Source organism: Mugil cephalus, chromosome 21 (assembly GCF_022458985.1).
Source record: "Mugil cephalus isolate CIBA_MC_2020 chromosome 21, CIBA_Mcephalus_1.1, whole genome shotgun sequence".
In the NCBI taxonomy this organism is placed as follows: domain Eukaryota; kingdom Metazoa; phylum Chordata; class Actinopteri; order Mugiliformes; family Mugilidae; genus Mugil; species Mugil cephalus.
The window spans coordinates 13,210,655-13,223,403 of NC_061790.1; the positions used below are offsets into that span (position 1 = coordinate 13,210,655).

General features: G+C 41.5%; 1 protein-coding gene across 3 annotated transcripts in view; it reads right to left on the reverse strand.

Moving 5' to 3' along the window:
• ppp2r5cb (protein phosphatase 2, regulatory subunit B', gamma b) overlaps window positions 1–12,749 on the reverse strand; it is a 28,965-nt gene that overhangs the window by 13,033 nt on the left and 3,183 nt on the right. Inside the window, exon 3 of one of the 3 annotated variants that reach the window (XM_047573556.1) lies at window positions 11,295–11,457. In XM_047573556.1, the coding sequence (XP_047429512.1) occupies window positions 11,295–11,457 (163 nt within the window). Of the gene's footprint in view, window positions 1–3,001; window positions 3,209–11,294; window positions 11,461–12,749 lie in introns of those variants that run through there. The other 2 variants (XM_047573555.1, XM_047573557.1) reach the window with 2 other exon arrangements.

Below are 12,749 nucleotides of genomic sequence, written 5' to 3' on the forward strand. Positions count from 1 at the left end.
ATTTATTTATACAGAGGCAATCTGACAGGGTCAGTTCAAGGCAACTTCAGATGAAAATATGCATCAAATTTAATATAAAGTCACAGTCCAATCCAATGAGAATGACTCTTGTGATCTGGAAGTTTTTAGTTAAAAATACCAATTCATTACATCCTGATTTCATTCAATTCAATATTAATTCATTTTGAGATAGTCATTATTAAAAATGTTACTGTTGCAAAATGCTTGTCGCTTCCTTCATGTTTTGGATCTTCCCTGCATGTGGACTATTCTCGTACATCCTTGTCTCACGCTGTCTCACGGAACCAGTTTTACAAGACCGCAGCACAAGATTTCTAACAAGAGAATGCATGAAATCACTTCAGTTTCAATGTTTCTGAAGATGTAGACTTCAAATTAATGTGTTCTGAAATGTGCTTTGATGTCAGCTGTGAGAACGAATAAATGAAAAAAGACTCAGAAGGGAAAAAAAAAAAGAACTAAAACTGCCAGCGAATGGTCACAGTCTGTTACCGTAGTAAATGACCCAAGTGAGTCGTCTTAAGGTTAACTAAACAGCTAAACCTGCTTTCTGGAATACACATGTTCACCACAGACACCAACACAGTAAAAATGAGTACTTTCTCATGAGGGAAATAAGACACAAATTACACAAATGACATCTTCAATGCTTCCACTCTCACACTGATTCAACAACTTTCAGGTGATATGCAAAATACATCCAACTATCCAACTTTCTGTCAGCTTTTCTACATCTCCACTTTAGTCTTGACCGCATGATAACTTTAACTGCAGTATCATGTATTCTGTGGTCTATTCATTTATTAGATTTGCTTCATAATCCCCTGACAAAGATTGCTTTACACTTAAGTTATAGCTTGTTTTCCTTAAGTGGATAATGAGAAACCATATGACTTGTGCTCTGAGTGTATACCAGGCTTCAGGGCTTGTTTGTGCAGCGCTATATCTTGGGACAACGAGCAGGCACACTGCAAAACATTTTTAAGTCTATATTGAGACGGACAAGACTGGCTTTTCAGTAACATCGTGCACAGATTCAAACTGCTAGTCGCAAACAAAATCCTACTGACCACATTAAAAGATCAAACGGCAGGCAATTGGATTCACCCCTAAACTTCGGCCACCACATCCCTTGAGAACTACAATGATGATCTGTTTTATGTTCACGTGCTTTTTGTGAGGGACAGTGAAGTGTGTAGTTGTATTCTATCATCCCTTCTAAAAAGCTACCACCACCTTCTCCACTATTGTAGCAATGCTCCGTTTAGACACTAAAGCAGTATCAAGAGACACTAAGTATGCGCACTAGTATTCATACTGGTGCGCCACGTTGTCTGCGTCATTCTGCAGTTACATTGCAAAAGCGCTACCTAGCTTCTAGTCAGCTGTGTTGAGCTCTTCTGTATTGCCGCAAACAATGGTGACTGGAAGTGAACAGCTCACGCCGAAGTTAACAAATATTGGCCAACGGTTACTATTACCGAAATCCCTGCAACGCACAAAAGAGAGCGCACGTCTGGGTAGATTTGAGGTTTGCGAGGAGGCAGGCGTCACCTCCGGCTGCTGAGAAACCCAGGTGAGAAAAAGCATTTTCGATCAGTCACAGTTGTTGTGGTCTGCATCTCTGAGGGGAGGCGGAAACTCAAAGTCTCAAAAGAAGAAAACAAACCTCTCTAAATATATTTAAAGATTATAATAATGCTACAGGGATTATGAAAGTATTCATCCATCTTACTGTGAAACCCATCAATCCCCACTAAAGGACCTTAATATAAAGACAAACTGAAGACACGCCAAGTTATTTAGATTTGTACACCTGTAGTATTTAGAAGGTTAATCTACCCTGTTTGTCGGGATCCACCCGTGAGCATCTCATCTCATCAGCCGCCGAGTGCCAAGAGGTCAGCCATCTCACGTTACACAACAGCACTAGGGTTTCTAAACAGGCCTAAAATATTAAGAGACGTGCTGTGCAACCGCACACTTCACACACAGACATCTCTGCATGGATGGGCAAATAACCTTTACTCATCTGAAGCCTCCAGCACACACACAGGAAGCCAGCGATACAGAACAAGTCTCAAAACCGATATTGCCTTCTACTGAAAACACAATAAACTGATTTACAGAGTGTCACCGGTGGCAATACTTTGCATATACCTTGTGTCAATGAGGACATAGATAAGGCTTTCACATGCAAATTAGGGACAGGTGGCTTTGTGCTGCTCCCTGGCTACAGTTATCCTTAAGCAATCAAATGTCATGAGGCCATTTCAGCCAAGTTGGTGAAGACTGTGAGGTTAAACGGTCCCTGCGGTTTGTGGAAAATAACACCTAAAGAAACGTCAGCCTTGAATTTGTTAAACCAAAATGCACACTGAGAGACGCCCGTGTTCAAAAAGAGCCCGTTTCTGTTTTCCACGCTCGCTATAACGCACCTGTAGGTCCCAGCTCTCCAGCATGTCTGAGTAAACAGTACTACTACTGGCGATACAGTAACAGCAAGTGGAGCATTTTAACTGTCGGCTATCAAGTTACACCTGATCTGCATAAACCTTACAATACAACGCAGACACACACACACACAAGCTAACAACAAGCTTTTGACTTCACTTCCTATGACATCAATTGTGTCGATGGGGGAAGGGAGACTCAAAAGTAGCACTCTTTCCCATTCTTTCGTCCTCCCTCCCCGGCTGAAGCACAGCTATGCAACGTCTTGGCAAAACCCTTGCAGGCTGACAAACACAATCACTCGCTTCCTCTTCCAAAATTGCTCATGCCAAACAGCGAGAAGATAAATGCCTCTCAGTCTCTTGCACTAACTTTCCGAAGTCGTCTGATAAATGGGATTCGATATGTATACATAATACTGTAGAAAATCCAGCTGCAGCTGTTAAATGACAACAACATCACAGCCCATCACCCCTTGAAACACACAAACACAGAGCAGCAGAAGAGACACATTTCCCAGTCTCACCTCTAAAATGCATGAGGGCCACAGGCTGGAAAGGCCCATTGGAGCTCGGTGCATCCAGAACCATCCCACTGGCGACTCTAGTACATGCCAACATCAGTGAGCTGAGGCAGGAGGACGGGGGAGAAGGGGGCAGCCCAGGCTAAGGCGAGGAGCCAGCCTCCATTTTAGCACGAACACTCAGAGCAGAAAATGAAGCTCCCCTGCTGCTGGAGGGAACCAGCTAGTTAGTGATGTCATCCCCCACAGCAGCCGCCCGATTGGCTGGCTGCAATCACATGGGCGGGCTGTCAGAATAAATAAACATGAGGGAAGGGATTGGCTAGTGGGCTGCGGGGGGAAGGGGAGGGGGGTTGCTGTGATTGGGGCAAGAGCCGCTACATCTGTCGAGAGTTTTTAAAGCACAAAGTGCAGATCTGAATTCAGTTTAGCTTGTTTTGAGATGTGAACTAACAGAATAGTAATAAAATCCTACCCAACATTCAGGAGGCATGTAAGAGACAGAGGATGGGTTAAAAAGGACACTACTACTGTTTCTCATTCACAGTATAATAATAACAATAATAATAATAATAAAAACAAACCACAATACAACACTCAGATCCATAGCAAAAAAAAACAACACATTAAAAATGATTCATATACGACCACAAGCATCAAGAGTGCAAGCGAAAGGGCAAGTTTGGTCCCGGTGATTTTCCTCTTTATATAAAACAGACCCAGCCACTTAAGGCTGCCTGTCAGATGGAGGCCTTATTCATGTCTGGGACCATCTCTATGCGTGTGCCATCTTTGTGTGTCTGTTTTTTTTTTTTTTTGCATGACAGATGGCTCTCCAGGAGCGCAGCCTGAGCCCAGGTGTATGTGACAGAGAAACAGGAAGGCAGGAAGTCTCAACGCGAGCAACACAGGATGTGCATGTGCAGTTAGCCGCACTCGTTCTCAGCAGAACTGGCGACGAAACCCCGCACTGTAAAGCCGTGCACGAAAAGGGCAAATCCACAGTGGCGCAGGAGGTTAAACGCAATCAGATCATTCTCGAAAACCGAGTGAAATTAAATTATCAAACCAACTAATAAGAGGGGAACTCTCACAATCGCTGACAATGCAATTTCCAGGAAGGACTGCACCCTGACTAGGCGGTAGGGTTGAGTCAGAGCGTGCATCTATACATCGGTACGTATACAGTACGATCTACAGCAGGTCTAGGCAGAGTGACGCAGGTCAAGTCATTTGCATCACATATCATGCACAGAGCAAAACCACAAAAATGCAACGCATGGGGCGTTATCTGAATTCTTGAATAGGACGTGTACAATCCAAATTTAGTCATCTGCAAATTGCCTGCAACATGAAGTAACCACACTAAGTATGCACTCTACTCAGCTCATTAGCAAATAGCATTTTATAACCAAACCTGTGCCAATGAAGGTAAACCGCACAAACTGCCTCGAGCTTGTACGCAGCACGTCAACTGAGATATACGTTTCCCTTTTGTGTAGCAGAGTGTCATAGTTAAATAAACAATGGACCAAATGCATTAAATGCGTTTCGACAGTCTTGACTGTTTTTTGATGCACCGATTTTGTGCATTGTAAGGATACGTTAAGTTGAAATTGCATATATTAAAACTAAAATTCTTTTTTTTTTTAAATCCTAAAACACTAAATCAGTCTTTTGTAAAGATTTTGATACGGTTAGGGAACTTTAACAGAGTTGCGCAACAAAGCAGTGTGCTTTTTGGGTCAACTATGCCTAAGGTTACGTAATATAACGTGCACTTTCAGAGAACGCGCTGGTAACTGGTTACAACGCCTAATAGTGTGTTACAGCTCCTCCCTGCGGGTTTGTACTTCTGCTTCGGAGGTAGAAGAGGTGTTGGGGTTGTTCGAGTCACGATCCGCATCACCATCTCCGTTAGCATGTTGCTAAAGCCTGTAAACCAGACATCAATGTTTGCCAGAACATTAAAAGACTTGAAAGCACACCGCAAATGGAAATGACACAAAAAAGAACTCTAACATGAAGTCTAGCTGGTCCCAATATATACAATAGTGGAGTAATTCAGCCGAGAGTCGTAGTCTGAGCATAGAAAGGGCCATTCTGTTCCCCAGTCATGGGGCAACCTCCCATCTAAAGATCTGTTGTTCTGACCAAGACAAGACAACACTGAACACCCCCACACGTTACAAATACTCGCCAAATGCTGCTTTGGCACATGCGTTCATCAGGCTTGAGGTTTTTGTTATGTCGGTGCTATTTCTGGCACTGAAAAAAGAAAAAAAAAGTGAACTTGTGAGGCATCATGAGTCTGTCTGGGATGGGATGGAGAGTGGGTTTGCTTTTGTGGCGGTGGAGCTTTCTCTAAACTCATCAGCAGCCCGAAAGCCTGAAATACACAGCAGAGTGGTTCATTTACAGGTCTGCTGATCTTCAGTGTCATGGTCCTCCGTAAGTGCTTAAGGCTCAGATCTATTTGAAGAAACTGAGCGATCAACGCATCCGAGCACAGAGGCTCTTTCAACAGTAGCTGGACTTCGTTTTCCCCTTAAGCGGCCTCCATCGATGGCAACACAGCTCCGAGATCTAAAGTCGATTCCCATGTATCTACTTTAACAAATCTAACAAAGATTTATTGACCATCATTATTGTGCTCTGCATTGTGATAAAACTAAAAGTGAATATATTAAGAGCAGACTAAAAAAAATCACCATAAACACTGCGGCTAAAATGAACTTACATTAATGAGGAACATTTTATTATGTACACACATGGACAATTATGTGAAAGAAAGACAAACCCACAGTATCCACTGACTTAAATCGAAACGGACAAAAACAATAATAAATAGTTGACTGAAAATGAACTAATGAATTGTGGTTCAACATTCGTAAAAAATAAACTAATGTAAGTGGCCTGCACAAAAATGATGGTAGAAAATAATTCGACCACAGGGACGTGTTAAACTAAGCTGTGTCCTGTAATTACCAAGGTGAAAAGTAGTCACTGTGCTGTATCCTGGTGCGTACCCACACTGAACATGGACCACAGAAAGATAAGGAGAGAGTTGTTTCAGGAAACAAATTATTAAACGTGCGCATTAAAGGTAAACGCTACAAGACTTCTGACCTCCAAAGATGACGTTCCAGTGACTACAATTGAACATATTGAGAAGTTTGAGGTCACCTGTAGCCAACCTCCCTCGACTTAGCCACAAGAGGAAAACTGATGACAAACTGATGCGACGGATAATAAGAACGATAACCAAAGACCCAGAACAACTTCCAAATAGATTAGAGGTGAACTGCAATTGAGGAGGACTCCGCCATTGAAACCAAGTTCTAAAAAAGTGAGACTGGAATTCGCTGGAAAGCATATGGCCAAGCCACAAAGCCTTCGGGAGAATGTCCTTTGGACAGATGAGACAAAACTGGAGCTTTTTGGCAAATCACATCAGCTCCGTGTTCATTGATGCAGAAATGAAGAATCCAAAGAAAAGAAGACTGCACCTACTGTGAAACATGGAGGATGCTCGGTTATGTTCTGAGGCTGCTTTGCTGCATCTGGCACAGGGAGATTTGAATCTGCGCAGGGTACCGTGAAATCTCAACACTGTCGAGGCATCGTGGAGCGAAAGCTTGATCTCATGGGTACTCTAACAGGACAATGGCCCAAAACACACAGCTAAAAACACCCAAGACTGACCGAGAACAAAACATTGGACTATTCTGGTCTTCCGTGAGCTCTGATCTCGATCCTTTGAGCATCTGTGGAAGGAACTGCAACAAGTAGTGTAGAGAAAGCACACTTTAAACCTTAGACAACTGGAGCAGTTTGCTCACCAGGAGTGAACCAAAGTACCTCTTATTGCCTCAAAAGGTTGTGCAACAAAATATTAAGTTAAAGCCATTATCTTTGTCACGACAGTTTCATAAGTCTTTTTTTTTTTAATTATTCTGTTAAGCCACAATTCAAAAGTGATGTCTGGTATGTTACATATTGTAATATTTCAGCACATTTTTTTTATCTATTATTACTTTCATCTGTTTCAAGTTATTTTAATGACCGTTGTGGGTTTTTCTTTCTTTAATGGAAGGGTACAAATACTTTTGTCCACATGTGTGTTATGTCTCAAATCTGACAATTTGCTGTGGTCATTGATATTAAATGGGATGATTTGTGTGTAAATTAATACTCATTTTAGTTTCCTCAGCTCACTATAGTTGGTAACCTGCCAATTACCAATTCTAGTCTTCGTTTATAAGAAGCACTGTAAATGTGATGTGCAAATGTTTGTAGAATTTGAAGTTTAGGATTCTGTACTGTAAGACTGGGTGTGATAAAATTTTATCTCAACTCTATTAGATTAAACTATTAGATTAAATAACACTCAAACATTACACAATGGCTGTTTGTTTAAAATGCTACACTGCTGAAATGAATTTAGTTTTAACAGCACAACAACCCAAACTTAATTTTATTTGATTTCTCTTTGTATTTTCATCTGTTAAGCTGCTTCTCTCACGAGGTGTGGGAGCCTTTAAATCCCAAACCTGCAGATGTGATAGAGGAAATCCTTCCCTGAAGCCAGCCTTGCCCTTTCCTATCCTGCAACAAGTGTCTGCCAACATTTTTTTAAGTATCCTACCAGACAGTGGTAGTGGTTTAAAAAAAAAAAAAAAAAAAAAGTACTAAAGCTTAAAACATATTGAAAAAACTTTCCAAAGAAATTGAAACACTGAATTCTTCTCAAAGATGTTTGAGAAACACGTCTTGAGTCGCTTAAACTACTAATCTCATTATTAGTACACGCCCAGTCTTAAGTAAACAATGTTAAAGACACTATGCTCTTAGTGAGTGACTTTATTATTTATTATTTATGATTCATTTCACACCTAAACAAATTTACTTAATTTAACAAAGTTTAATTATAAGGAAATAGTGTCACATGTCAAACCCCATTTACCACTGTCTCTTCCTGTTGACTTGGTGGATTGTTGCCTGGAAATGTGGCCGGTGAATGCTGTTAAAGATTTTGTGACTTTTTCTTTAATTCCAGTCGCCTTTTGTTGACTTATTAATTCCACTCCAGCCTAATGTGCCGTTTTGTCCTTCACACGCTGCCAAACAGCTCCGACGGACCAAGGTGAAGACTCTAACAGGCTGCTGAAGGGGCCTTGTGGTATGTGACACTGAGACGATGCCAGCGTATCCTTCAGCTGCTGTAGTTCTGAACTACTGGACATTAGTGTTGCTCTAGCACATCCAGCACCTTGTCACTGGCGCATGGTTGATCTCTTCTCAGATCGCTGTTGGTTGGGAGAGCCCTGTGACTTTTTCTGACATGCTCTGACACAGTCGTCTGCCCCGAAACCATTTGGCCCTCGTTGGTGTCAGCCAGGTTTGACACCTGCACATTTCTTTTCCATTGACAACAAGACTGTTCGCTTATTGCGCAACATGTAACATATCCCAGACTCTGCCATGCACTGTTGTTAACCAAACTCTACGCAAGTGTTCGTAATGTTTTGGATCGTCTGTATGTATCGTAGTCACCACATTTCCGTGGTGTTTGTTTTTCCTGAGGTTCTCCCTTTTATTTTTGTCAAGTATTGCATCTTATGTCAACTTTTTTAAATTAAATGTAGTTGCGATACCCTTTTTACCACGATGCAAGGCAAACTTTTGAACAAAACTGAAGATTTTTAAGTGTTCATGTTAGAAACCTGTTCATTTCTCCAGAATTTGCGGCATACTAATCCTAATTGACGGCTGTGTATCGGAAGCCTGACTGTTAATGAGATCTGAGCCACAAAGTCTGTCTTTGTGAGGTCAATCCTTTAACGTAGTTTATAGTTTAATAAATGAAAAGTATTACATTCCTTTAAACTAATGTCCATTATGACTCAAAGGCTCCTCCGTGCATACTATACAGCTCTGTGCCTGTACTCTCTTTAGACTTATAGAAAGAAAATTATAATTAAATTCCTATCTTATCATCTATCTGGTTGTGCCGCAGTTCTTTTTAACTGCTATAATGTAATTCAGAGATTGAGGTTGTCCTATTTTTGTCTTAAAAAATAAAAAATGTTCATTCCAGTCAGCCAGCATCAACTCAACTCTCCGATACTCTAACCAGCAGGTGGAGACAGACCCTGTGAGACAGACGCTGCCTCTGCTTCAAACAAGAACACATACAGAGGCAACAACTGTTGTTGTTATGCACTTTTTGGCAAGTACATTAACACTTGAGACCAGGCAGCAAATAAACGAGCGCGTGCAAAGCATTTATCTCCTGTTTGCTTGCAGAGGTCGGGAAGGTCTTTAGCAAGCGTTTATTCCCGAACACAAATGACTTTGTATTTTGTTAAAACTTATACACAGAAGAAGCCGCACACCATAACAGGTCTTCAGCAGTAAGCAGGCGAAGACACTCGCCAACCAGTGCTAAAGCTGGGAGACTTTAAATGAACTCGCAAAAAGCACACATGTATTCGGGGAGAGTTCATGGGAAAGGGCCTGGTTCTGGTCAGGGTTTTTTAAGTCTCGCCTCAACTTTGTGGCTCTGCAGGACAGGCTCACAGACATGTGTTTCCATCAGGAGGTGGTGAACATGCCTGGAATGAAAACACACCAAGCGAGGAGCCTGTTTGGACAGGACTAAGTGATAACATCTACTAGGCCACTGTGGGATAATGTTTTGCAGAATGTTATCAAAGCTCTCACTGAGGTGTGAGAAGCAGTGAGGAGGTTTTATCAAAAATTTAGCTACGCTCATTGGTTTCTTGACATAGTCCAAGGGTAATGGTCAATCATGATAAAGATACAGTCATTGTTTATGGAAAGGCTGCCTTGTTTGTGGAACCATTAATCCTTATCTTAAAAATAAAAAACAGACAGGAGAAGAAATGGTGCATAATAGAAACACCTTCGATATCTTTATGACACCGATCGATAAGCATTTAACTTTGTTGTTCCCTTAGCCAACTTTTCCTAAGGCAGATCACCCTTTTGTAAATTCTCCCTGAAGAAGAGTGATACCTGCGCTCTCGTGCGGATCTGCAAAGTGTGCACTGTAAGTCAGATATGCAAACTGACAAAGGAAGTGAAACGTAGGAACCGGCTTCTGAAAAATTCAATTTCACACTCAATTTAACGCTAGAAAAAGAAAGAAAGAAAAAAGGTCTGCACACTGCAGTGGTCACCTTAGACAACAAGAGATAACAAAAGCCACAAGTCAACTTCAACTAATGTCATAAATTAGTCACTGCTGTGGCAACAGCATGTAAATAAGAGACCTATCCAGGAAATATGTCTTTTTCAGAGGAATCTAATTCTGCAGGGCACATCTCCAATGTCCCGACTCTAGTATCCTTATAAAATGAATGATCAACTAAAAGACTCAACTTTGCTTCTGATGAGAACTCCAGTATAGATTTATTTATACATAATTATTATTATCCAAGTTTGACCACGCTGTTAAAACTTAAAATTTTGAGAAAGTAATACTACCACACTGTGAAACTCTTGCCAGTCTTACGGCCACTGTCAGTTTTTCACATGTAAATGGTCACCAATGTCAATATAGCTGTTTGCTTTCAGTACATCGAGTCTGATCATTACATTTGAATCAGTGAAATAAGGCAGAGGACAGAGTTCATGCATGCGTGCATACACAGAAACATGCACCGACAATACGCCCAGAGGCCTAACAGCAGTACCCACTCCTTTCTTTTCCATCTGGTGTCAAGCAGGCACATTCAAGTAAAGATCGTTATGCATCTGTAAAGTTCTGGAGGAAAGAAAGGCGGAGGAACAGCAGTATAGATGCCAGACATTTCTTATCAGGTCAGTGGCAACATACTGAAACACAAGGACCTTGGAATTAAAGCTTTATCTCTGGATTACTACTAAATATAGACGCTTGGGTTAAATCCAGCGCAAAATCCATGCCATGTATGTCCTCTGTTTGTTTCCACGTATTGCATAATGTCGTGCTCGGCTTGGTATTAAAATGAGGGTAATGCAGCAAGGGATGTTCACGGAGATTGCAGCGGGATGTGCTTGGATGTGTGCTTGTGATTTGTTTGCACATAAAACACAAACAGGAAGCTGTGCATTTTTCCCACCTGACTAAGGGAAAACGCCTTCCAAACTCTGAGCTGATGAGTCACGGATCCATGCAACAATTTCATTCATTAGAATTTACGAAACGGAAACATAAAATATTATACAGAGCAGTTCATTCGTTTTGTGATTAGGTAAAAGGATTCCAGGTAGTTGCACAGGTACATACCTTTAAAAGCAGGCAGTTTCTGTAGCTCCCTGTTGTTGCTCAAGCTGAAGCGAGAGGAACTCTGCCTCTTGTCCTTTTTGACAGGCGTCTGAGAACCTGGCTGCTTCCCCTTTAGCAGCTGAGTGGTGGGAGGGACACTATTGCTAGCCTTCCTGTTAGAGCCCTGCTGAAACAAGAGAAAACCCCACATTAGTCACACTGAGGTAAGGCATCGTAAACTGAGGGGCACAGGGTGTGAAGGACAGTGCAAGCACCTCCTGAAGCATCCTATAAATATTGTGTGCACGTTGCCACTAGCCAAGCACTTTGACTGCCAGGAGCCAGATTGATAAGTTTAATTATATTCAATATGTTACCATTCCCTCAACAGGACGAGGGATTATGCAACTAAGGTCATAAACCGCAGTTAACCTAATGTACAGACATGATTGTCAATAGTGAATGTGTCATTAAGTTCACATGGAGGCAACAGTCCATTTATCAAACCAGCCAGCTGTGTCTCCAACATAAAAAAACAAAAAAACACAACAAAAAAAAAAACAGGAGATTTGCAGTGTTGGGCCTAAGCCTAATGTGGGATCACCTGAATGTAACAAGTTCCTCACAGCTGGTCCCAAATGCCTGCTGGCATCCATTCATCAACACACACCTGATGGCACAGAGCTGCCTGCTTCACTACATGCAGCTGTGGAGCTGTGTCAGTCTGAGTCACGGGGGATTTATCAAATTCATTTAAGACCCAGCTAAAGTCGGCCCCAGTCTGTGCAGCCATACGAGACGGGAGCTTTGGCTGTGCCACTCGAAGGCTGACTGGTAAAGTAGAAACCAAAGATGGAGTACTTTAAGTTTAGATGATTATATTAGATACCAACGCACTGAAAATATTAGAAATCATTCTTGTATTTATATGTTTATTACTTCAATACCAGAAACCTATGATTTTCCAATTTAAAACACACAACTAAAGACGCCTTCCTATACATTATATACACAACAATTAGCATTAAGCACTTTTGGTTAGCTGAGGATATGAAACTAAACAAAGGGTGGGGTGAGCTTACAGCCCAACAATTTTGATCTTAAACAAGGCTGGAGCATTAGTAGATCTGCTACGTTGCTGCTGACACACAACATGCAGGATTACCAACCAGCAAGAGGCTGAAACCACCCGCTTGAGAAAATAATGTTATTTGCATGTCCACCAGACAGGAAATTCTACCAAACCATTTGGCTTAAAGAGTATAAAACATTTAGATACACCTTTATCTTGTCTAGCTTCTAAACTAAATGGTAAATGACTTCTTACGACTGACTACGAGGCTGTAAACTGGACCGTGGATAACAGCAGCCAATGAAACACAAACAGGTGGTGAGCAGCCTTTACAATCTGAATATTCTACTCTAGCAAAGTAGTAGAGGAGCACTACCTTTTTTTTTTTAAGCGGCACTAACATC